We start from the raw sequence: 24,479 nt of genomic DNA, 5'->3' as shown, positions 1-24,479 counted from the left end.
AAAAAAAAAAAAAAAAAAAAAAAAAAAAAAAAAAAAAAAAAAGAATTTCATCTCCTATGTCCTAACTTTGTTCCCAGTAGAAAAACCAGGGTCATGAAGAAAACCAGTTTTATTTTAGGAAGGGAAACACCACTTTTATTTTACGGGGTTTCTAAACATCAGTTGCCAACTTTTCATGGAAGAAAATTGGCAATACCCCTTGAATACATGTGTTGTGTCTTAAGAGTTTTCACTAGTTATCCTTTTGCTCTTTTCCTATAAGTGGCTTTTTAAACTTCTGAGCTACAAAATAATGTATAACTGTCTGGACTACCAGGACCCAAACTGGAATTCGAGAGAACGAGGCTGTCTGATTCATATTGGCCATATGATCATTACATTTGTCCTTTGTAAACTGCTTTATTGGGTCTGTATTCTAGAGTATATTTTATTCTGCTCCAATGGCTCTGAATGAATTCTTTGATGGTGGCTTTTTGTCACATGCATCTTTCATGGTTCAGGGAACCTAGCCTGTTGGAATATTCTCCTGTTGGAGAGTTTGCTTTTCTATCTAGTGACATTTATCATTATCTAAGGCCAGCTGCCTGACTTCTCTTCAGTGCTCTGTTTATGGGGTTTGAACATCTATAAATGGAAACACTAGCTAACCAGAAACTATCGCCAGGGCTTTCTGATAGTGTCCTGAGCACTCACAACTTGGAATGTCCTGCAATATCTAACATGTAAGCACGTCAAATCATTTTCTAGACAGACTCTGATTCTCTTTTTCTGTTTCTCTCTCTCTCTCCCTCTCTCCCTCTGTCTCTGTCTCTCTCATTCAGTTTCAACATGGAATTTGAAAAGCATGAAAAAGGAAGCTTATTAAATGAGAAATTAGAGGAGAAACTGACGGTAAGATGTGTGAGATTTAGCATACACAGATTGATAACGCGACTGACATAGTGACAGAGCCGCTGTCACAGATTGGAAAAGTGGTACTAACCAACTTGTATTTTGATGTTTTTCTCTGGTCAGCAGCCTGAAAATTAATAAGTTCCATAGACTTTGATAAACACAGTGTAATAAAATTATTAAGAAAATTTCAATACTAGAATGTGGGCAAATTTGATTTTAGTTAAATGATGTGATTTACCTCCATTTTTAAAACTGGAATCCATTTATTTTGAGCCCTTGTTGTATTGCCTCAATACTGGGAGATTATTTCATTTATTGAGCTGACTCTTAGGGAAGTCCAGTTTCTCTGAGATACTAGGAAAATGTGACAAGAAAAGTATATAAGTATTATATGCTATTTTAATATTTTATCAAGTAAGTTAATAATCTGGTGTAAGGATAAAGCTTACTCCGCAGAAAGGTGTGATTATTTTGCTATCAAAGTTGTAAAAGTTAAGTTGACCTTGATGCTGAGAAATTACATGTCAATGCTCTGTAGAGGTTACCAGTGTTTGCTCAAACATAAAATATACTGTAGACTGGAGCAGTAGAATGTGTTGTTCCTGGTTCACCTGATAGATATAGGGGGCTAATTATGCTTGGAATGTGCTCTGGCTACAGAGTTAAGGATAGAACAGGGCTTGGCTAATTTTAACAACAGTACAAGTAGCAAAAAGTAAAACTACATCAACTCTAAGACTATGACTTCTTAAAATTGGGAGACTGCATTGTTCTGGATGTTTGAAATAGGGATTTATGCTCTCTTAATGATATTAAAACCTGAGAGATGAAAAAAGATATCCAGAGGGTTGAAAATTCCTGAAGTACATTAGAATTTCAGTCTTGAAGAAATATATTGAATAAAATGTAACTTTTTCTTAAAGGATTCAGGTCATCCTTTTGAATATAGCTGAGGATCTGTGTTCCAGGTGGTTGTCTAAACATGTATTGGCCAGAGACTTATTTGGCCTTTGATTATTTTGAAAAGCTATGTATTGTTGGAGAACTAACCAGGGGTCTTGAATCAAAAAGATCTGAGTGACAGTTCTCATTCCACTACTTCAGAATGCAGGAATATGGGATTTTATTTAAGCTTTCTGAGTCACAGTTAACTCACTTGCAAGCTGGGGAGTAGTAATACTAATTTGAAGGATGTCATGAAGATTAAAAACTATAATGTTTGAGGATTCCCTGGGCTGAACCTATTCTTTTCAAACTGTTTTTGGTCTGACTTATAAGATACATACCCAAATTTATTAATATAGAAAGAGAAATCTGAAGTGTATTTCAAAATAAAAGGAAACCTTAGATATGCCCACCTCAAAGGCTTAGTAGTTGTAAAACTTTTATGGAACCGGATAGAGAGTAAGTAAATACATGAATAGAGAGTTGCTATGAATTATGTGAAATTTGACCCAGAGCTTTCTGGCAATCTTTTACAGGGAGTTTTGCAAATAAATACAGTGAATATGGGACAAGAAAACAGAAGTAAATATGGTCTCTTATTATGTGGGGTGATTTGATGTAGACATATTTCCCTCTCCGAAGGGTCAGACATTCTGCATGCTGGACTCTACCTTGAACACAGACGTGAATCTAGAAGTAGGCAAAAACCTCTCCTTAGAGGACGTCACTGTCACAAAATACATGAACACTACTCTGCAGGAGAGATCTAGGGCTAGCCTCCGATTAAATTCCAGAGGAGTGGAGGGGAAGTGTGGGACAGTTTGGAAGGCCTGGGAACATCTAATCTGCACTGAGAAGAGATGATTCTGGGGGGGAGGGAACACATTAAAGTTCAATAGTGTGGGCAGTTGTCTCTATGGGCAAACAGAGCTATGTATGTAACCCAGATATCTTTCAGATAAAGGAATTTTGGTGACACTGTCATCAAGAAAAGGTTAACATATTCAGTATCTCTAAGAGAGCTGGAAAATATATAATATATCTCTGGAAGTTTACAGTAGAAATTATTTTGGTTAACCCTTTGGCTATTTATGTGGATAAAAATCTAAAATAAACATCTAAAAATGTCAACTTGTGGAGCCTTGTGTTCCTTGCTAATACCAACGTAATACAGTATGCCTGTATACAGCCTTGCTGTATACAGTTAAAAAATGTATTTTTATAGATAGAGTTCACTAGGTTCTGAAAATTATTAAATTTATTATAGTCAAATTTGCAAAAACGTGGTTTTTAGAAGGAGAAAATATTTTTCCATGAAAATATTTAAATATGTATACATTATAATATTGCTGCGTTATAATATGTATCTTCTTTAAAATTAAAGGTGTACACATCAAGATTTTTATTATGAACAATGTGATGAAATATATCACACAATTAAGGAATTTACATGATTGGCTTTATTTGAAAAAAATTCCAAGGTGAGATATACAGCAAAGAAGAAAATCAACAGTCTTCAGATTTTTAGAACTTGTTTATTCTATCCAAAGAAAGAGACAATAATAAATTTGGATTCTTTCTGTTTCCTTCAAGATTTTATTTAGATTCACATCAGTTCATACATAGTGCGGTGTAAGTTTCAGGGGTAGAATTTAGTGATTGATCAGTTGCCTGCAACACCCAGTGCTCATATCCAGTGCCTTCCTTAATGCCCATCACCATTTACCCCAGTCCCCCACCTTCTCCCCTCCAGCAACCATGTTTGCTCCCCATAGTTAAGAGTTCCATATGGTTTGCCTCCCTCTCTGTTTTCACCTTATTTTATTTTTTGTTCCCTCCCCTTGTGTTCATCTGTTTTCTTAAATTCCACATATGAGTGAAATCATACGGTATTTTTCTTTCTCTGGCTGATTTATTTTGTTTGGCAAAACACCCTCTAATTCCATCCATGTTGTTGCAAATGGCAAAATTTCATTCATTTTGATGGCTGAAAAATAGTATATATATAGCTATAGATCTAGATATAGATATATAGACATAGATATATGTATACACACACACACCACATCTTCCTTATCCATTCATCAGTTGATGGACGTTTGGGTTCTTTCTGAGTTTTGGCTATTGTGAACATTGCTGCTATAAATACTGGCATGCGTGTGCCCCTTCAGAGCACTATTTTTGTATCCTTAGGATAAATACCTAGTAGTATAGTTGCTGCATCACAGGTTAGTTCTATTTTCAACTTTCTGAGGAACCTCCATATTGTTTTCCAGAGTGGCTGCACCAGCTTGCATTCCCACCAACAGTGTAGGAGTGCTCCCATTTCTCCACATCCTCACCAGCATCTGTTTTTTCCTGACTTGTTCATTTTAGCCATCACGACTGGTGTGATGTGGTATCTCACTGTGGTTTTGATTTGTCTTTCCCTGATGTCGAGAGATGTTGAGCTTTTCTTCATGTGTCTGTTGGCCATTTATATGTCTTCTCTGTAGAAATGTTCATGTCTTCTGCCCATTTCTTAACTGGATTATTTGGTTTTTGGGTGTTGAGTTTGATAAGTTCTTTATAGATTTTGGATACTAGCCCTTTATCTGATATGTCATTTATAAATCTCTCCTCCCATTCCATAGGCTGCCTTTTAGTTTTGTTGACTGTTTCTGTTGCTGTGCAAAAGCTTTTTGTTTTGATGAAGTTCCAATAGTTCATTTTTGCCTTTGTTTCCCTTGCCTTTGGAGACGTGTCTAGCAAGAAGTTTCTGTATCTGAGGTCAAAGAGGCTGCTGCCTGTGTTCTCCTCTAGGATTTTGATGGTTTCCTGCCTCACATGTAGGCCTTTCAACCGTTTTGAGTTTATTCTTGTGTGTGGTATAAAAAAGCGGTCCAGTTTCATTCTTTTGCATGTTGCTGTTCAGTTTTCCCAACACCCGTTTGTTGAGGGGACATTTTTCCACTGGGTATTCTTTCCTGCTTTGTTGAAGATTAGTTGACCATAGAGTTGAGGGTCCAAGTCTGGGCTCTCTGTTGATTCCACTGATCTATGTGTCTGTTTTTGTGCCAGTTCCATACTGCCTTGATGATGACAGCTTTGTAATAGAGCTTGAAGTCTGGAACTGTGATGCCACCAGCTGCTTTTCTTTTTCAGGGTTACTTTGGCTATTCAGTGTCTTTTCTGTTTCCACACAAATTTTAGAGTTGTTTGTTTTAGCTCTGTGAAAATGCTGGTGTTATTTTGATGGAGATTGCATTGACTGTGTAGATTGCTGTGGGCAGCATAGACATTTTAAATTATACTTGTTCTTCGAATCTGTGAGTATGGAATGTTTTTCCTTTTCTTTGAGTCTTCCTCAATTTCTTTCATGAGTGTTCTGTAGTTTTCAGAGTACCGATCCTTTTCCTGTTTGGTTAGGTTTATTCTGAGGTAGCTTATGGTTTTTGTTAAAATTGTAGATGGGATTGATTCCTTGATTTCTTTTTCTGCTGCTTCATTAGTGGTGTATAGAAATGCAACAGACTTCTGTGCATTGATTTTATAGCCAGCAACTTTGCTGAATTCCTGGATCAGTTCTAGGAACATTTTGATTGAGTCTACTTAGAGTATCATATCATCTGCAAAGACTGAAAGTTTGACCTCTTCTTTGCCCATTTGGATACCTTAATAGGATTCTTTACTACATATCCAATATAGACTTCACCTTATAGGGATAAGAGAATTACTACCATTAGCTATTGACACTTTTTTTGCCCTGAATTTGTTACTCTTTGGAAATTAGAAGTAAAGATTCCTGAGAGCTTGACAATTGTAGGTGGATCAATAGATAATCAGATAAGAAATATGATAACTCAAATCTTTCAATATGTCCTAAGCTTATCAATCCCATCTAAATTTTTCACAAATTGGTTGATATTATCCCAGTGTTTTAAACATGAAAAAGAAAACTCAAATAGCATGACTTAAAGGGACATTTCCATCCTTTGAAAAGCCAACATATTATGCTGTGCTGGGTATTTTAGTCCTTCCTGATTCTGCAAAATCAGATTACACTAAAGGTGATTTTTATGGGGATGCAGGGAGGGAGGGAGCTATTTTGTAACAATACAGTTCTGTTTGGTTGGTTCTACAGTAATTGGTGTTGGAGTTGAATGGATCTTTTGTTTTTTCTTGATGAGATTTGAGTAACCATTGTATCATGTGTTCCCCAAAGTACATTCCTTAGAATTCTGATTTTCTAAACTTCTCTGCAAAAAGAGGTTCTGATCTATGCTCATGAATATTCAAGAAACACTGTATAGGATGAACTACACAGTCTTCTTTTTACTCTTACTGTATTTTAACACACTGAAGGCCGTGAGACATTTTGGAGGTTTCTCTTGTATTTCTTAAACTCCCTACCAATGTAATGTATTTTACTGTGTGTATGCAATGACAGTGAATATTTTGGCTACTGTTCTCTGGAATACATTTTAGGAACTGATGTGTCAGTACATTAGTTGTCTGATTTTATTTATGAGTTTCATTTTCAGAATAATGATACAAAGAACAATAAATTTAAGCTGAATATCATTTGTTATCTATAAAGTGAAGTTATTTCTGGAATAGAATTGAAAGTAAGTACACTGCTATTTAGTATGTTTTAATAAATAAGTAAAATTAAGACAGGATGTCCTGACTATTTTCCAAAATCTTTTTAGGTCATTAAATGCATCAACAGAGAATTTCACTTACATTTATCTTCAACTAAAATTTCTTAATGAAAAAGAACAATTCATGTATTAACATAGTAAAAATGGCCATGCACCTCAGGATATTCTGAAATAATAATGTTTTCTTTCTTTAAGGTATGATAAGAACAAACATATTTCATGCATAAACTTAATAATTTCTATTACATTAATATAATATGTCTCAAGAGATAATTAAGTCTTCCCAAGTAATAAATGTTCAATAAATATCACAAAAATAATGATAGTGAGAAGGGTAAGTCATCCAATTCACTTTATATGAACCTTGGTAGAAGCAAATTAACGCAGTAGTCAATTCTGAATATCATAAATATTGCTTTTTTGAGTAAAAGAAATTTTTGAGATTGAGAAGTTATCTCATCTGACAGATTTTTAATAGGATGTATCTCATATAAGGAGATGAAAACTAAAATTTTAGATAACTAAAATTTTACTTTTTAATGTTTAAAATTTTTCAACTTGTTTTGACTTTGGGGGTAAAGGTTTTATCCAATGATTTGCAAATTTACCTATAATCTCAAAAAATTTTTTTTTTGGTTTCAGAAAGAAAGAGATCATGTCACTTCTTTTTGCTACAATGAAAGAGAAAATAAATTGAAGAAAAACTGTGGTAAAAATGCAGAAACACAGAAAATTATGCATTTTTAAAAATTCTGTGATAATTCAGTGAAGCACACTTTTAAAATAAGGTTTAATTTAGCTTTTCATAGCTTCATTAATACAAATAACCCTAATTATTTTCTGAGAAGAAATTTGTTAGCAAACAAAAAACATAGGACTAACACTTGGTTATAGTTCCCAATGTTATTATCTGATGACAAGTCTGACTTCTGTTGGGGGCACCTTTGCAGATGCAATCTAGTGTCTGTTAGGTAAAGAAAGCAGAAAGAGCCTTTCAAATCAATGGACATTTTTGAATGTCTGTTTTGAACAAGATAGGGTCCTATGGACTGTAGTAGAAGTTCACATGAGAGAGAAAGTCTTGATCACCAAGAAGATTATTAGATTTTATTATTTTTTAGTAGGTTATGAAATAATCATGATAAATTTAGTAGCTGGGAAATATTCTAAGTGTAGAAAACATAAACATCCCCAATTCTTTTTTTTCACATAGACTTGAGATAGCAGTCTGTAATTATTCATTAGAACATCTTAACAGTGGGACAACTGTAAAGTATTCTATATTGTAATATATTTTATTCTGTCATAATATTGACAGTTGGAGGTCACTGAAAAGACATGGCCACTGGCTGACCCACAATGAGTTAGACCCTGGTAGTTGGAAGTTGCTCCCTGCCTTGCCACCCCCTTCCTTGGAATATACATTCTGCCTAATTTTCCCATGGGAGCTGTTTTTGAGGAAGTAGCCTTGAGAGAGTAAGGTGTTTTTGATACCATTTGGATGGTATAGTTGTCTGAACCCAGTTAAGTTCTCTATACAGACTTTTAAGATTCTGGCGATTGGGCGTGGAGATCTACTCATCTTGTGACACTTAAGATAAGCTCATCAGTAAGTTCCTGGTTTGGTAGACCTGTTACCTAGCAGTCTGGAGCGGTCTGCCTATTTGATCTCTCCTACCCCTGCATGTGTGGGGACCAATTTTCAATTTCACCCGGGAAGCTCCTAAGGTTTTGAATGAACAACTACATAACCTATTTTTCTAGTGTCTAACTAGAGTCATTGGTAATATGCACTCAGGAGGTGCTGACATGTTCGAAAGAAAAGTTTAGACTGCTAATGTTTCTGATGGGTTTTCTAGAGATAATTTTTAGTATGGCTTGAATGTTGATTCTGCTCCATACATAATTCCTGACAGGACAACGTCGTATAATAAAATAGGTGATAAACTGAGGTTCATAAATCTCTGGTGGTCAGGTGCTAGATCTATGTGTCTTTATCATAATTGATTGCCCTGGATCCTTCTCTACTAAGTTTGATGATAACCAAAAGGAAGGAAAGATGAAAACAAACAAATGAACAATGACATTTCCTTTTCTTTGGCATTTGATTATTTATTTTAGAAAACTCCTTCCATTTCTCTGCCATTTGTAAGACTGGGTCAATGACTCTTGCTATGTTATGGATTTTAGGTTGGCCTTGGGTGTTCATTTTGATGGTAGAGGATGTGAATTAATTTGTCCCCAAACCTTAATTCCTCTGTGATGCTGGCTCATGTTTGTATTTATGTGTGACACCATCATGGAGAATGGTAGGCATTTGGGCATCTTTAAGAAGGCCGCTGGTCTTAACATGTCTGTGGTGCCTACAGTGTCTTCTGTGTCCCTATTTGGCAGATCTCCCAGGATGGCCTATTCCTTACCAGTAAATTTTGAATTTATTAATTCTTTTCTCCAGGGAGGACTAGAGTTCTGTAATAAGTTGACATACAAAATACTCTGTGGAAATAATTATTTAAAAAAAAACCCGGATGGGCAATAATAAGCCAAATTTTATGGTAAGTGCCTCAATAAGGATCCCTCAAATTCAAAATTAGGATTCTGTGAATTTCTGAACTCAGTGTCACTTCTAAATTTTTAGTAAGATTACTTTATTCCCATTTCTTAGGGAGATAAGAACTCTCTGAGGAGTCAGTAAAGGGGTTGTAGTATTGATCGGTCAGCACCAGTATTACAGATTTTGCTGGTTAAGGTAATGTTCTCCAAAGAGCTGACACATCCCTCCAGCATTAGTAAGAAGATTCTGGTTTTACTGCAGATGAAGTATAGTTGCAAAGACTAACCATGAAATGGAATCATTTGGCAGATCAAAGTGAAAAACTAAATAATTGCTCCTAAGTCTCTTTTGCATAAGAAATAATTCCATCCTAACTTCTCTCTAGCCTCCTTTTCATAGAGAGCCAGTAACACAATTCTTAAATACCCGAAGAATCTGTAGCTTGAAATAAAAAAAAAAAAAAAAAAGGAGAGAGGAGACAAGATGCCATAGCATTGGGATTGATAGGAAATTACTAAGCAATGGGAACTGAAATCTTAATGGGCATAATTGCAGAATGCAGTAAGACCACAAAAATGATGAGTTAAGGTAGGTGAGTACATGCAGGAGTTCTGTTTCATCTTAACATCTATGAAAGCCGAAACAAAGAACCTGTGCCTTTGGGGTGTGTGTGTGTGTGTGTGTGTATACCTCCGATTCCAAAGAGGTCTTCCATCTCTTTGTAAGTGCCATCGTGTGTGGTAAAAAGCATGTTATATCTGAGTCTAGGAGACCATTTTTGGTGTTAAAGTCGTGTTTATGTGACCTTAGACAAATCACATAACCTTAGGTCTCCTTCCTTACAGACCGAGAGGTTGGGTTGGATTTGTAAAGATTGCTGTGGGTCTCTAGCATTTTATAAGTCCATGAAAGTGTCCTTGAGCTGTGTGGTTATTAAATCCTTTCTGTACCAAACAATGCCTATTTATACAAACATTAGAAACCTTGAAATAGATTATTATATTTTTATGTCATCACTGACCAAGTGTAAAATCAAAGTCCTTGTTACTAGATTCTTAGATTTTTTGCAGTACAAAATTTCACAGTTCAGTACTCATAAATTGAATTACACATATTCTTTATGTTTTCAGTGAGAAGCAGTAAAGATTTGAGAATGGCATCATGGGAGAACACTATGGAATAGATAAATAAAATAGTGTATAAGTTCCTTAATATTAACGTCAAAATGTAGTAAAAATAAGGTATTCTATTTTCTCATAGTACTACATAAAATAAAGTTGCTGCTGTGTTTTCATCAGGAACAAAAATTTAGAACACATATGTCTGCATTTTAAATGTTATTTCTAAGACGGTTTCATAAGCTGTTACTCATTCCGCTTTGTAGTTCTTACCACTCCCGGCAACGTGCCTGACACAGATATCTTGGTCCCTGTGCAATTCTAATTTTAGTCTCTTTGCACTGCTGAAGGTGGAGGAAAAAGTGGACTGCACCCGAATGGCAAAAATCCAGCCACCATTTCCATTTTTCTTTTACCTTTAAGAAAAATGAGGACTGTGTCTGTTAGCACCCAGGGACGGGAGGGGAGAGTAAAGTGAAACTGATAAGGATCCAGATTTCTACTTTATGGTTCAAATGAAGTTCTTGAAGCCATCCAGTCCTTTGAAAATCACTGCTAATTAAAGCAGTATCTGCTGATAATGTAAGTCTGAGATGCACTGTTTGAATGGATCTTTTGATGCAGCTCTGTGTGTTGGTGAATGGCAGAAAGGAGATGGATCGCAGGCTCTAAGCGAACGGTGCTTTCACACTGACATTTATAACACATTGTACGTGCGGCGAAATATTTTCTGGGTTCTCATTGTGGGAAGTACAATTACTTACATATCTACTTGTTCTGCCCCAACTCTGGCTCCCCTCAGGGAATGACAAATAGACTGTTGTATTAGTGATGTAATTACATTACCGAGTCATGGGCTTTATTTTGCTATGATCTTCATAAAAATAAGGAGGTGATTTTTTAAAATGGTAAGAGGATGTCTGTGGTTTAATTGCCAGTTTTCTCCTTTATTTATGACCTAAAAATTTCTCCAGGGTACGTTCATCAATTTTCTTCTCGGTTAATGGGCATTTCCTTGCTGGAGAAGACGTCACCCCCAGTTTGTTCTTAAAAATAGGCCTCCTGCCCTTGTGGGTGTCAGAATGTAGCAATTCAGAGACCACCTCATGCTTTTAAATACTAACTTGGTGACATTTGTCTCAGGAGCAGATGAGAGAGCCCATAAGATTGCTTTCCTAAACCTGTAATAATTTCTCTGGGATATCATGTCATAGTGGGAGACTGAAGGAAGAAAATGTCAGCATGAATTAATAAGATTATCACAGAGAGTGGGGAGTTCTTTTAGGATGTGTGAAGGAAACATCGGAAATGAAATATTTTTGTTCCTATTTTTTTTTTTTTCCAGTCAAGCTCAGCTTACAATCTGGAGATTCCTACGTTTTGTTGTTTTATCTGCTTCTGCTCATCCATCCATCTGTCCATCCATCCAGGCTGGGAGTCCTCTCCTTACAGCTTCTGACCTTCTGGCTGCCTGGATCCCTTTGCATGTGGTATGGAAGGAGATGAAGGAGCTAGTCTTAGAGATTTGCAATGAATTCTTTTCTTTGAAACCCTATTACAGTCATAACCCCTGTGGAATTTGCCTGCCTCGAGTCTGGTGCACCCTCCAGGGTTTGCCAAGATACTTATTAGTGTTCCTTCCTGACTACAGCTCTGCTTCATAACATAGCCATACACCTTCATCTCCTTTTCATCTTTCAGAAATTTACAGTGTGCTTTTTCATGCTGACTGCTCCCCCCTTCCAAATCTCTAATTGTTGTGGGTTTATTCTTTTACATTCCTTTATTCTCTTATTAATGGGGTCAAGAAGAGGATTTGAGAGAAACTTAATGTATTCCATCAGCCATCTTGATTTATTCTTAAATTTTATCCTAAATGCTTTGTGCTTTCAGTAGGTGGTGTGTCATGGATAGTCTTTCAATTTCTTCTTCACTGAGAGATAAATGAATTTATGTGGAACTGTTGCATAGGCTATGTTAAATGGCATGCCAAATAATATTCTGAGTGTATAACTCAAAAAATATTTTAATGCCATTTTTAAAAGCTTGGATGTGGAAAATTAAGAAATTTCTAGTTTTTACCCTTCTTATTTGTGCCAGAGTGATTTTGGTAGTTAAGTACAAGGAGTCTGGGGTAAGGGTTCAAAACTGGGCTCTTGTGTGCTCAACCTCTATGAGCTACAGTTTCCTCATCTGTTAAATGGGATATGACTTACCTCCTGGGGCTTTAATAGGGATGGAGAATGAAGATATATTGAAAAGTGCCATTCGCAAACCAGTAGTCATTAGAGATCTGAGAATCACAGTGGTGTAAAAGTTACTTCTCGTATCTGGGGAATCCTTAGGCTGTGACTGCAGTTTGGTTCCTTCAGTCACACCATGGGTGATTTCACTCTGATAGGCTGGAGGCCGTGCTTATTTTCCCACTAGGAAGGGTGCCATCATCCAACCTTTAAGTATTTTTTTTTTTTTAAGATTTTATTTATTTATTTGAGAGAAAGAGAGCGAGTATACATGAGTGGGGTAGGGAGGGACAGAGGGAGAGGCAGAAGCAGACTCCGCACTGAGCAGGGAACCCCATGCGGGACTTGATTCCAGGAACCTGAGAACATGGCTCGAGCTGAAGGCAGACACTTACCTGACTGAGCCACCCAGGTGCCCCTAACCTTTAAGTTTTAATTTTGTGTCCGTTCTGTGAAGACTGACAAAGATTCAAAAGCAAAAGAGTGTTTAAAACATGATGCCTATTCTGAAAGACATTATGGTCCATCTCTGTGGCAAATAATTATGTTATATGAATGCAAGTACTATATACATATGGAATAAATGAATACATTATGAGGTGTGAATAATTAGGGCCATACCTATTATGTAGCTCTTAAAGTTAATAAAAATTATACCAGTAACCGGTAGGCTAACCAAGGCAGGATATTTGTAGGAGGCGAAAAACACAGGTAAGTAGAAATAGAGTTAAGGAAGACATTGTTGTGCATGTGTGTGTGTGTAAAATGTTCAAAAGAAGAACATAAATATGGTTGACAACAGTCTGATTCAAAAAAGTTTTAAATCTGGAAACTATTTTGTTCAGGATATCATAATTTATATCTCTTACCTTCATCTGGCATTTTTTTCTTCCCTGCACAGAAGATATTTTCCCAGGAAAGCAATACTTCCAACAGTTCATTAATTTTTTTACTTAAGAATTTTTCTATAAAATAGTTTCATGCACTACAAGTAGTACTGTAAATTGGTACCACTTTTTTGGAGCATAATTCTAATGTGTTAAGCACTTACATACACACTGGCCAGACAATTTTTCTCTAGAAATCTATTTAGAGTGAAGAAATAAATATTTAGTTATAATGATGTTTATTACAACAGTATTTACAGAAGTAAACATAATGGAATTAACTGCTAATCTCTTATAAAATGCAAGGAAATTTAAGGATAGTAGGATAGTGCAATATGTATCACCTTTTTTTCCTGTAAAGATATAGATATTATGAATGATTCTTTTGTGGACCCTACAGTTACCAGACCACTACGATGCAATCAGTGCGTATGTTTGTGTAGCATATCTCTTTGAGCTCAACCATAGCATCTTAACCATCCAAATAAAGGCAACAGTAGCAGGGGTTGAATTGTATTTTTCAGTTTTACTGAAATTTCGAATAGCTCAGTGATTTTTTTCAAAACAAACTCACATGTTTATGACTCTGCTGGCCTGATGAGAGTGTATCAGGGAAGAAGTCAAGGACAGTCGTCTTCATGTGAGAGCAGACTTACAGAAAGCTTGAGTGCTTTCATCCTTTTGCCTTAACAGCATCGCCCCCAAGAGACTGCAAACACCTCTAGGCCACAGCTCTATTTTCCTAGTACCTAGGGCTGTGTCTGGGACATGGCAGGTGGCACTCCTGGATGAACTGCTGAGGCATGACATTGGCATGTCTGCGTGTGTGCGTGTAGCATGCCCTTCATCTGATTTGATAAGTGACAGGGATGCCAAACTGATCAATCAAGTCGATCAATCAAGTCAATCAATCAAGTCACGTCTGATGGACTCGTAACTCAACCTGTGAGTAGGAAGGGGAAGCATTCTGTGAAATCTCTGTGCGGTGCGGAGAACACTAAACACCAGCTTGTTTGGTGTTGGCAGTTGGGCAGAGGCATCAGCACCCTCCGCTCAGAACCCTGGCACTTCATGTGGCCACAGGCAGGAGGCCTTGACCTTGGTGGCAGAATTGCAGATTTGGACACTGGCCATAGCATGGCTGCAGGGTGATGGCCAGAATGTGAGAGGAGGAAAATGTCAGACTCCATATGTTAGCCAAAGCACTAGTTCATGGAGCAATGCAGAGGTTGTGGAACTTTCTCTGTGGGAAGAAGTGCAGCCAGATACTGTTTTGGTTTTTGTTTTTTAAAGATTGTATTTATTTATTTGAGAGAGAGAGAGCATGAGCGGGGGGTGGGGAGCAGCAGAGGCAGAGGGAGAAGCAGACACCCCACTGAGCAAGGAGCCCCATGCGGGACTCTATCCCAAGGATCCTGGGATCATGACCTGAGCCAAAGGCAGACACTTAACTGATTGAACCACCCAGGTATCCCAAGATACTATTTTTAATACTGTTTTTAATGATTAGCTTGACCTCATTTTAGCTCTAAGAACAGGTTATATTTATAATTCCCTTGTGAACATTAACTACTACCAAAAAAATAGAGTATAATATTAGGTATTTTCAGATACCTGGAAATTCTTTATCACTGGCAGTTATGAATAACAAGATATACTTAGGAAATTAATAAAATCTGCATTATCCTTTGGGGATTTTCATGTTTATTTCTAATGAGTTTATGTTTTGCTTAGACTCTTTTTTTCTTATCCCACCAAATTCCGGTGCTGAGAGGTAGATTTTCCTCAATCATATTCTGCAACAGCAGCTGCAGAGAATGGATGAGAGTGGAGTACTTTTAGATCTGAAATTTTTGTGCATTTGGTTTTGGTTGGTTCTTATAATAGTTGAGAGGTAAAGGGAATTATTTTTTGGTTCCCCATGTATTTAAATTCCCCATGTACAATTTAAGGTTGATACTTAACAAAAATTGTAGGAAGGAATCAGCTTATTGTCATTCTAAAGGCACTAAGCATGCTGACATTTTTTCTGATTACTCTGTTTTTTGTTGACATTTTACTATTAATAATGAGACAGCTATTGCTGTTTTAATCCAGTAGTCTAAATATTTTAATGCATTATTCTTACAAAGTATGTTTAATTGAATTTTTAATGTAATACCAAGCTTTAAAACCAAATATCTTTTGAATAATAGTTTAAGATAAACTGAATAATTCTGCCTACGTGATGATTTTGATAATAGCTGGAGCATGTTTCACATTCCAAGAAGTAGACAAAGCACTTACCTTGCTATCATCACTGCAATTCCACAGGGTAAATGATATTATTTCCATTTAATAGCTGAAATAACTAAGTCATAAGTCAGTTGCCTAGGACACATAGCAAGCCAGTGGAAGACTTTGACCTCCGGACAAGCTGGGTCCAGAAACTGCTCTTCCAACCACACCTGTACCTGTCTCATTGACAGATCCAAAACCTCAGCTCTAGCCTTATGGTGATTTCCTGTTTTCCTTCGAGCAAACACATACTTGGTGTTTACACCAACACACAACAATAAAATAACCCAAATTGGTATTTACATCATGGAAACTTTATTATTCTTTGTTGAAAGATTAGACTAATGTTTAGTCAGTGTGGAAAGGAGTAAAATGTTACTACAATGGACTGTACATGAGTAATAGTACTTCAGCACTCTTCTCCTGAATTCACTTAACATCTCTTAAAACAATTTCCCTTTAAATACGGCAATACTTTTGATAACATTGAATTTTCACTAGAAATATAGTTAGATAGATGATCACTTTTACATAATATCAAAAGTAGTCTTTCAACATCTTGATTATTATTTCAGGATCTAACTTCTCAGTCAACTATATTGTTGAGTCTGAGATGCTAAAGATTCTGATTCTAATTGCAATGAATGTGGGATGTTTCCCCACATGACCAAGCACTTTTTAGATACCAGATGTTTATCCTACAATCTAACTGAATTCTGTGTGTGTGTGTGTGTGTGTATTTCTTCAAATTTTTGTTTATATTCTAGTTAGTAAACATACAGTGCAATACTGGTTTTAGGAGTACAATTCAGTGGTTCATCACTTACCTATAATATGCAGTCCTCATGATAACAAGTGCCCTGCATAATGCCCATCATCCATCTAGCCCATCCCCACCTACCCATCTCTGTCAATCCTCAGTTTGTTCTCTATCATTAAGAGTCTCTTATGGTTTGTCCCCCTGACTTTTTTCCCTCTTCCCATAAGTTCATCTGTTTTGTTTCTTGAATTCCATATATGAGTGAAATTATTTGGTATTAGTCTTTCTCTGACTGACTTATTTCACTTAGCATAATACACTGTGGCTCCATCCATGTCATTGCAAATGGCAAGATTTCATTCTTTTTGATGGCTGAGCAGTATTCCATTGTGTAAGTATATATCTATATCTATATCTATATCTATATCTATATCTATATCCATATATATCTCACACCCTCTTTATCCATTCATAGGTTGATGGACACCTGGGCTCTTTCCGTAGTTTAGTTGTTGTTGATTATGCTGCTATAAACATTGGGGTGCACGTACACCTTCCAATCTGTATTTGTGTTTCCTTTGGGTAGACACCTACTAGTACAATTGCTGGATCAAAGGGTAGTTCTCTTTTTAACTGTTTGAGGAATTCCATACTGTTTTCCAGAGTGGCTTCACCAGTTTGCATTCCCATCAACAGTGTAAGAGGGTTCCCTTTCTCTGCATCCTTGCCAACACCTGTTGTTTCTTGTGTAGCTAATTTTAGCCATTCTGACAGGTGTGAGGTAGTATCTCATCATAGTTTTGTTCTGTATTCCCTGATGAGGAGTGATGTTGAGTATCTTTTCATGTGTCCATTGGCTGTCTGGATGTCTTCTTTGGAAAAACGTCTGTTCGTGTCTTCTGCCCATTTCTTAACTGGATTATTTGTTTTTTTACGTGTTGAGTTTGACAAGTTCTTTATGGATTTTGGATACTAGTCCTTTGTCAGATGTGTCATTTATAGGTATCTTCTCCCATTCCATAGGTTGCCTTTTAGTTTTGTTGATTGTTTCCTTCACTCTGTAGAAGGTTTTTATCTTGATGAAGTCCCAATTATTCATTTTTGCTTTTGTTTCCCTTGCCTCCAGTGATGTGTCTAGTAAGATATTGCTGTGGTGGATGTCAAAGAGGTTGATGCCTGTGTTTTTCTCTAAGATTTTGATGGTTTCCTGTCTCACTTTTAGGCTTTTCATCCATTTTGAATTTATTTTTGTGTATGGTGTAAGAAAGTGTTCAAGTTTCATTCTTCTGCACATGGATGTCCAGTTTTCCCAATATCATTTGTTGAAGAGAATGTATTTTTTCCACTGGATATTCTTTCCTGCTTTGGTGTGGATTAGTTGACCATACAGTTGAGGGTCAATTTCTGGATTTTCTAGTCTGTTCCACTGATCTATGTGTCTTTTTTTGGGCCAGTACCATACTATCTTGAAGCTTTGTAATAGTTTGAAGTCTGGAATCCTGATGCCTCCCATTTTGCTTTGGTTTTTCAGAGTCATTTTGATTATTTGGGGGTATTTTCTGGCTCAATATGAATTTTACAGTTATTTGTTCTAGCTATGTGAAAAGTACTGGTGGTATTTTGATAGGGGTTGCATTGAATGTGTATATTGGTTTGGGCACTATAGACATTTTAACAAGGTTTATTCTTTGAATCCATGAGCATGGGATGTTTTTCCTTTTCTTTGTGTGCTCTTCAATTTCTTTCCTAAGTGTTCTATAGTTTTCAGGGTATAGATCTTTTACTTCCTTGGTTAGGTTTATTCCTAGATATTTTTTAGTTTTTGATGAAATTGTTAACAGGATCAATTCCTTGATTTCTTTTTCTGCCACTTCATTACATGTCTATAGAAATGTAACAGATTTCTGTACATTGATTATCTATCCTGCAACTTTGCTGAATTCATGTATTCTAGCAATTTTTGGTGGCATCTTCCAGGTTTTCTACATAGAATATCATGTTGTCTGCAAATAGTGGAAGTTTGACCTCTTCCTTGCTGATTTGGATGCCTTTCAACAAAGCTAAAAGCTGGTTCTTTGAAAGAATTAATAAAATAGATAACCCTCTAGCCAGATTATAAAAAAGAAGAGAGAAAGGACCCAAATAAATAAAATCATAAATGAAAGAGGAGAGATCACAACCAATACCACAGAAAAGCAAATAATTAGAATATTATGAAAAATTATATGCCAACAACCTGGGCAATCTGGAAGAAATGGACAAATTCCTTGAAACATACAAACTACTGAAGCTGAAACAGGAAGAAATAGAAAACTTGAACAGATCCATAACCAGCAAAGAAATTGAACGATTAATCGAAACCTCCCAACAAACGAAAAGTCCAGGGTTAGATGGCTCCCAGATGAATTTACCAAGGATTTAAAGAAGAATTCATAACTTTTCTTCTCAAATTGTTCCAAAAAAATAGAAATGGATGGAAAACTTCCAAACTCTTTTTACAAGGCCAGTCTTACTTTAATTTGAAAACCAGACAAAGACCCCACTAAAAAGAAGAATTACAGGCCAGTATCCCTGATGAACACATCTGGTTGTAAAAATTTTCAACAAGATAACCAGCAAAATGAATCAAACAGTGCATTAAAAGAATGATTCACCATGATGAAGTGGGATTTATTTCTGGGCTGCAGGGCTGGCTTGAAAGTCACAAATCAATCAACATGATACACCACATTAATCAAAGGATAAGAACCATATGAGCCTCTCGGTAGATGTAAAAAAAACCACTGGACAAAATACAGCATTCATTCTTGACAAAAACCTTCAACAAAGTAGGTATAGATGGAACATACCTCAATGTCATAAAAACCATGTATGAAAGACCTATAGCTAATATCATCCTCAATGGGGGAAAAACTGAGAGCTTTTCCTCTACCATCAGGAACAAGACTGGGATGTCCACTCTCACTATTACTATTTAATAATTTATTATTAGATATTTAGTTGGATTTCTATTGTTTTTGTTTTTTTAGTTTAAGTTTTAGACTCAGTGACAAGACAACAAAAAGTATACAGAGCAAATGGAGTCCCTAATGTCAAGCAGGAGCCTGTATCAAACAGCGATGCATAGTTAAAAGTATGCATCTCTGGGACCAGCATCAGCTGACACCCCAGAATTGATAGCAGGCAGAAGCAGAGGAGGTGTGCAGGGGCCCAAGACTGATTCAATCCCTTTCAAAGGGGAAGACTTTGGCAGCAAACTGTCAAACTCTTCAGACATGGTCTCCTCTCTATCTGACCAGTTAAAAAAGACAACTGTCACCAAGGGCTCTGCCCAGTTGATCTCTGAACTGAACTGAGAACCTTCACAGCTTGAACATAATAAATAAGCAGTAAGTGCCAAGAGCTGACCCAGACTGGACAGAGGCCTTATTTCAACTGTGTGCCCACAGACTGACTTGGAGTTTTGTTCATTAACTTCCTACACCCTTCTGTTATTTTGTTTGTTGTGTGGTTTGTTTTCTGTCCTGCCCTGAGTGTTGTATAAGAAGCCAAGTGTAATCACACAGTGAAATGTTGTTGAGTTTGGAATCCTGAACCTGCTTTATAATTGTGATTAACTTTGCTTTATGATTGAATAAAGCTGACATTGTGAACGCTACTGTGGGCACAACTCGTGTGTGTGCCTTCATAGCATGTTCATAACAAAAATCCAACTAAATTCTGACACTATTTACAGAGACAGCATCAGATTTCTAAGGTTAAGTGCTCAATCTTACATGAATGCCCTCTACTTCAGATGTTAATTGCAAACTCAAGTCGTTACCATTTTGACCAACTGGCTAAAAATCAGAAGTTTCCACAACCCCCTCCTTGGATTCACTTAATTTGCTAGAGTGGGTTAGAGAACCCAAGAACCCCATTTACTAACTAGAAAAAGTTAACATGCATTTTATATGTTACATGTATTATACATTGTGTTTTTACAATGAAGTAAGCCAGAGAAAAGAGCAGTTCAAACTGTGAGCAGTTCAAACCCCTGTTGTTCAAAGGTTAACAGTAATTTATGAAATTTACTGTTAAATAAATGGAATTTTGCAGTCTGTAACCTCCTGAGGTTTTTTTTTCCCCCCTTCAGTCAGCATAACTTCCTTGAGTTTCCTTCAGGTTGCATATCCACAATTTGTTCTTCTGTTGCTTAGTAGTATTTCATGGTATGAATATACCACATTTTGTTTAACCATTCACCTAGTGAGGGACATTTGGGTGATTTCCAGTTTTTAGCTATTTTTAGGTAAAGTTGCTGTGAATATTTGTGTACACATTTCTGGTGAAAATAGGTATTAATTTCTCTAGGATAAGTCCCTAAGATGCAATTGCTGGGTCATATGGTAAGTCAATTTTTTTTGTTTTAAAAGGAACTGCCAAACTATTTTCCAAAGTAGCTATGTCATTTTACCTTCTCATCAGTAATGTATGATAGTTCCATTTTCACCACACCTTTGCCAGCATTTGGTGTTGTAATTATTTTTTATTTTAGTTCTTCTAAATGTGTATAGTGGTACCCCACTGTGTTCTTAATTTGCATTTTCTTGATAGCTAATATGTGCTTATTGGCCATATGTATATCTTTTCTGGTGAAGTGTCTGTTCAGATTTTTTTTTACTCATGTTTTAATTAGTTTGTTTGTGTTCTTATTACTGACTACTGAGAGCTTTTTTATACAGTGTGGATACATGTCCTTTTTTGGCTATGTGGCTTAGAGATATTTTCTGCCAGTTTGTAGCTTTTGTCCTCCTTCTCCTCCTATTCCTTCTTTCTCTTCCCTTTCTTCTTCTTCCTTTTCCTAACATCATAAATCTTGTCCTGAGGTTAGGGAACATTAAATGCTGCTCTTATCTTTGGTCTCTCATTGTCATCCTTGGAGGGGAGCAGCATGGTACAGCGGAATATAATGAGGATAGCTTGGTCTTCAGCTTAAGCATGGCTGAGACAAGATACTTACCTCCTTGGGTCTTAATATCCTCTTTTATCCCCTGTAAAAAAGAAAATATTAAACCAGATAATCTGGGGATTCTTCTGGTTTTAATTTATGTAATCCTGTAATCTCCTAGAAGGTAGGACATAGATTCTTGAAAGTTCTGACAGGAGGCATCATGCCTACATTTCATGCTTCACTGATGGAAAAAGGCAAATCTGGAACACTTCTGGAATTTTTATCATGGGGAATTACCCTTGTATAAATTTATTTAATTATTGGAGTTGTACCTTTAAAAGCATAGATTTGTATATACTAAGAGCCATTTTATGGGGACCCCAAAAAATGAAGTTTATTATAATGGACAATATAGATAAGTATTGAGCAAATACAAAATCATTTTAAAAAGAACAGTTTGTTGATTTAAAAAATGCCAGTCTCTCTCAAAATATATCACTTGGTTTAGCCCAGTGTACTTAGGGACAAAGGAATTACATAGTGGTGGAAAATAAGAACTTGAAAATGATGTTGTGCCCAATTCCTGGCTCCCACCACTCACCAGCTATGTAATCTTCGCAAGTGGACTCACTTCTCTAAGTATCAGAATTTTTTTACTATAAAATGAAGACAACAACAGTGCCCATATCAAAGAGTTACTGTGAGAAATAACATGTAATAATTTTGACCATTTATTTCCTTGAAATTCCAGCCAGTCACCAAACTTGTAATTGGAAAATTGTTAGCCTAATTCACTTGGATTTGTAGAGCTATTACAAATAAACCCAAATGTACTGACGTAACACACTAAAAATTATTGTCTTCTCATACAACAGCTCTGAAAGGTTCTAGGCCAGCCCCAGATGGAGGCAAGAGGGAATAAGGGGCTCACAATGTTTTGCTCAGTAACAGTAGAGTAGAAATCTGTATTTTGTCACTGGAGTGTAAGGAGTTGGGGAGGAACACACAGACATTCTTGAGAACTTTTGGGCAATACTAAGACTTAAAAAAAAAAATGTTCTTTCAACAGAGTAGAAAACTGCTTACCAAGGGAAGAGAGGAGAGCAGAAGTAGGAAAAGGTTGGTAAAGAGTTCAAACTTTCAGTTATAGGATGAGTAAGTTCTGGGGACTAATGTATAAAAGGGGGGCTATAGTTAACACTATATTGTATTATTAAAATCTGCTAAAAAGTAGAACTTAAATGTTCTCACATACACAAAGAAGAAAGGTAAATATGAGAGGTGATAAACGTGCTAATTAACATGATGGGGGGATCCTTTTAGAATGTGTACATATATCAAATTATAAACTTGATGTGTAGACTCTAAACATCATACAATTTTACTGGCCAGTTATGCCACAAGATAGGAAAAAATTTTCTTTGAGAGCCAGGGGGCATAGTAAGTGCTTGTAATATTTATTGATCTTGCCTTTCTTTGGTTGACACATGGGACTATGAGTAAGGAAAGGATTAAGGCAGTCGAAGGGGGGCAGGTCTCTCCTAGGTTGCATTATTTTTTCCCACATTATGTTCTGCTTTTTTTTCTATTGGATTGATAACTCAGTGTGTACTCTGTAAAGGGTTGGTGATGATATTCACAATGTTTCTACGATCCTCAGAGCCAGGGGCACGTCATACAGCTGTAGTTCCAGCAGTTCAATCCCACGTGTGTGGTATCTGGAATGTTGCCAGTCTTCCATGTCTTTCCTGGATTAACCCTGTAACCCAACATGATTAAGTGGGTTCATACAGAGGATTTCTTCTCAAAGGATATTTGTAAGCCACTAGAATGGAGTAGTTGCTTTTACGTGTGTGTGCGTGTATGTGTGTGTCTGTGTGTGTGTGTCAGAGAGAGAGAGAGAGAAGTAGAGACAGTGAGGGGGGCTGGAGATAATTGGTGCTTCCAAACAATAATATTGTTCTCCATCATGATTTTGGCTAAAGATGATGTTGTAAAGTGGAAATGCTTGGGGAGGATAGTCTGTTAGTCCTTGGGAAGCTTTGCAGAAGTTTATCAGATTGGTTGAGAAAGCAAAGGTCGGCAGCCCGGGGATACATTTTGAAAGGGGAAAGATCATTCTGAAAAAGAGATTGATGAATATCATAGGGGAGACTTGTGGGCAATGGTCAAAACAAAGCTGCCAGTGTGAGTGCTTAAAATGTCATGTTAGATTCCGAGATAGAATCACAATTCTGATGCCTTCCAGCTGTGGAGCTGTCCTTGGCAACTTCTCATCAGTGAATCTTTGTTCTTTCTAAATATTGTTACTAATATCTAATATCTAATAATATTTTTATGATTTAGTGTGATGTTAAATAATGACACCACCTAGATCAATGCATGTGGTGTTCAGAACATGCTTGTTCACATCTCCCCTCACTCCCTGAATCCCTCAGAATTCTGCCAAGGGTCAGCTGTGGTCCTAGCATGTGGCCCGAGTACCCAAAAAATGAGGCAGAGTAAAAGAACATACTAGACAATTGAATATGCCCTCTGAAAACTCACCAGTACACATTTGTTCTCTGATATGGTTCTAGTCTGAGTTAAGGCTTCCCAGTGAGGTTTTCTCTTACACGTGGTCAGAAAAATTGAGGCTCCTTAAGAAGATCCGATCCTTTGAGTCAGGGAGTGCCTGCCTCTGCAGTGCCTCCTTCCTTCATGATGCTCTAGAAGACTGAAGGCCAGAAATGGTTTGTAGATTACTGCTTCTCTGTGACAAGGTTTTACTTACTAGAGTAAATGAGAAGAAAAAGAACAATGTCATCTCCATAAAAATAATTTGTTTATTAAGTATATTTAATGGATTATCCTTTTTTGGAGATTGCATTCTTCCTCACTGTTTTGCTTTTAAGGTTTTTATGTTTATGAATGATGATGAATTATTTTCTTTTTTAAGATTTTATTTATTTATTTGTTGGAGAGAGAGAGACAGCACAAGCAGGGGGAGCAGCAGGCAGAGGGAGACGTAGGATCCCTGCTGAGTAGGGAGCCCGATGTGGGACTCGATCCTAGGACCCCAGGATCATGACCTGAGCCGAAGGCAGATGCTTAACCAACTGAGCTACCCACGTATCCCAAATGACAATGAATCCTTAAAAAACAACTACTGATCCATGAATTCCAAAAGTCTGGGAAACCACTTTTTCTGACATTGTGGTCTCTGCTTTCAGATGTCTTTAGAAA

At 36.7% G+C, this 24,479-nt stretch overlaps 1 protein-coding gene across 3 annotated transcripts in view; it reads left to right on the top strand.

Moving 5' to 3' along the window:
• The first annotated feature begins 744 nt into the window (after positions 1-744).
• MLIP (muscular LMNA interacting protein) overlaps positions 745-24,479 on the top strand; it is a 247,151-nt gene continuing 223,416 nt past the window's right edge. Inside the window, exon 1 of one of the 3 annotated variants that reach the window (XM_032864514.1) lies at positions 745-891. In XM_032864514.1, coding sequence (XP_032720405.1) covers positions 829-891 — 63 coding nt within the window. In that variant the 5' untranslated portion in view covers positions 745-828. The remainder of the gene's footprint in view (positions 892-24,479) is intronic. The other 2 variants (XM_032864512.1, XM_032864513.1) reach the window with 2 other exon arrangements.

This window comes from Lontra canadensis, unplaced genomic scaffold (assembly GCF_010015895.1).
Source record: "Lontra canadensis isolate GAN:19392208 unplaced genomic scaffold, GSC_riverotter_1.0 scaffold27, whole genome shotgun sequence".
NCBI lineage: Eukaryota > Metazoa > Chordata > Mammalia > Carnivora > Mustelidae > Lontra > Lontra canadensis.
Note: the sequence above shows the minus strand (reverse complement) of the source record. Positions and strands in the feature narration are given on the sequence as shown.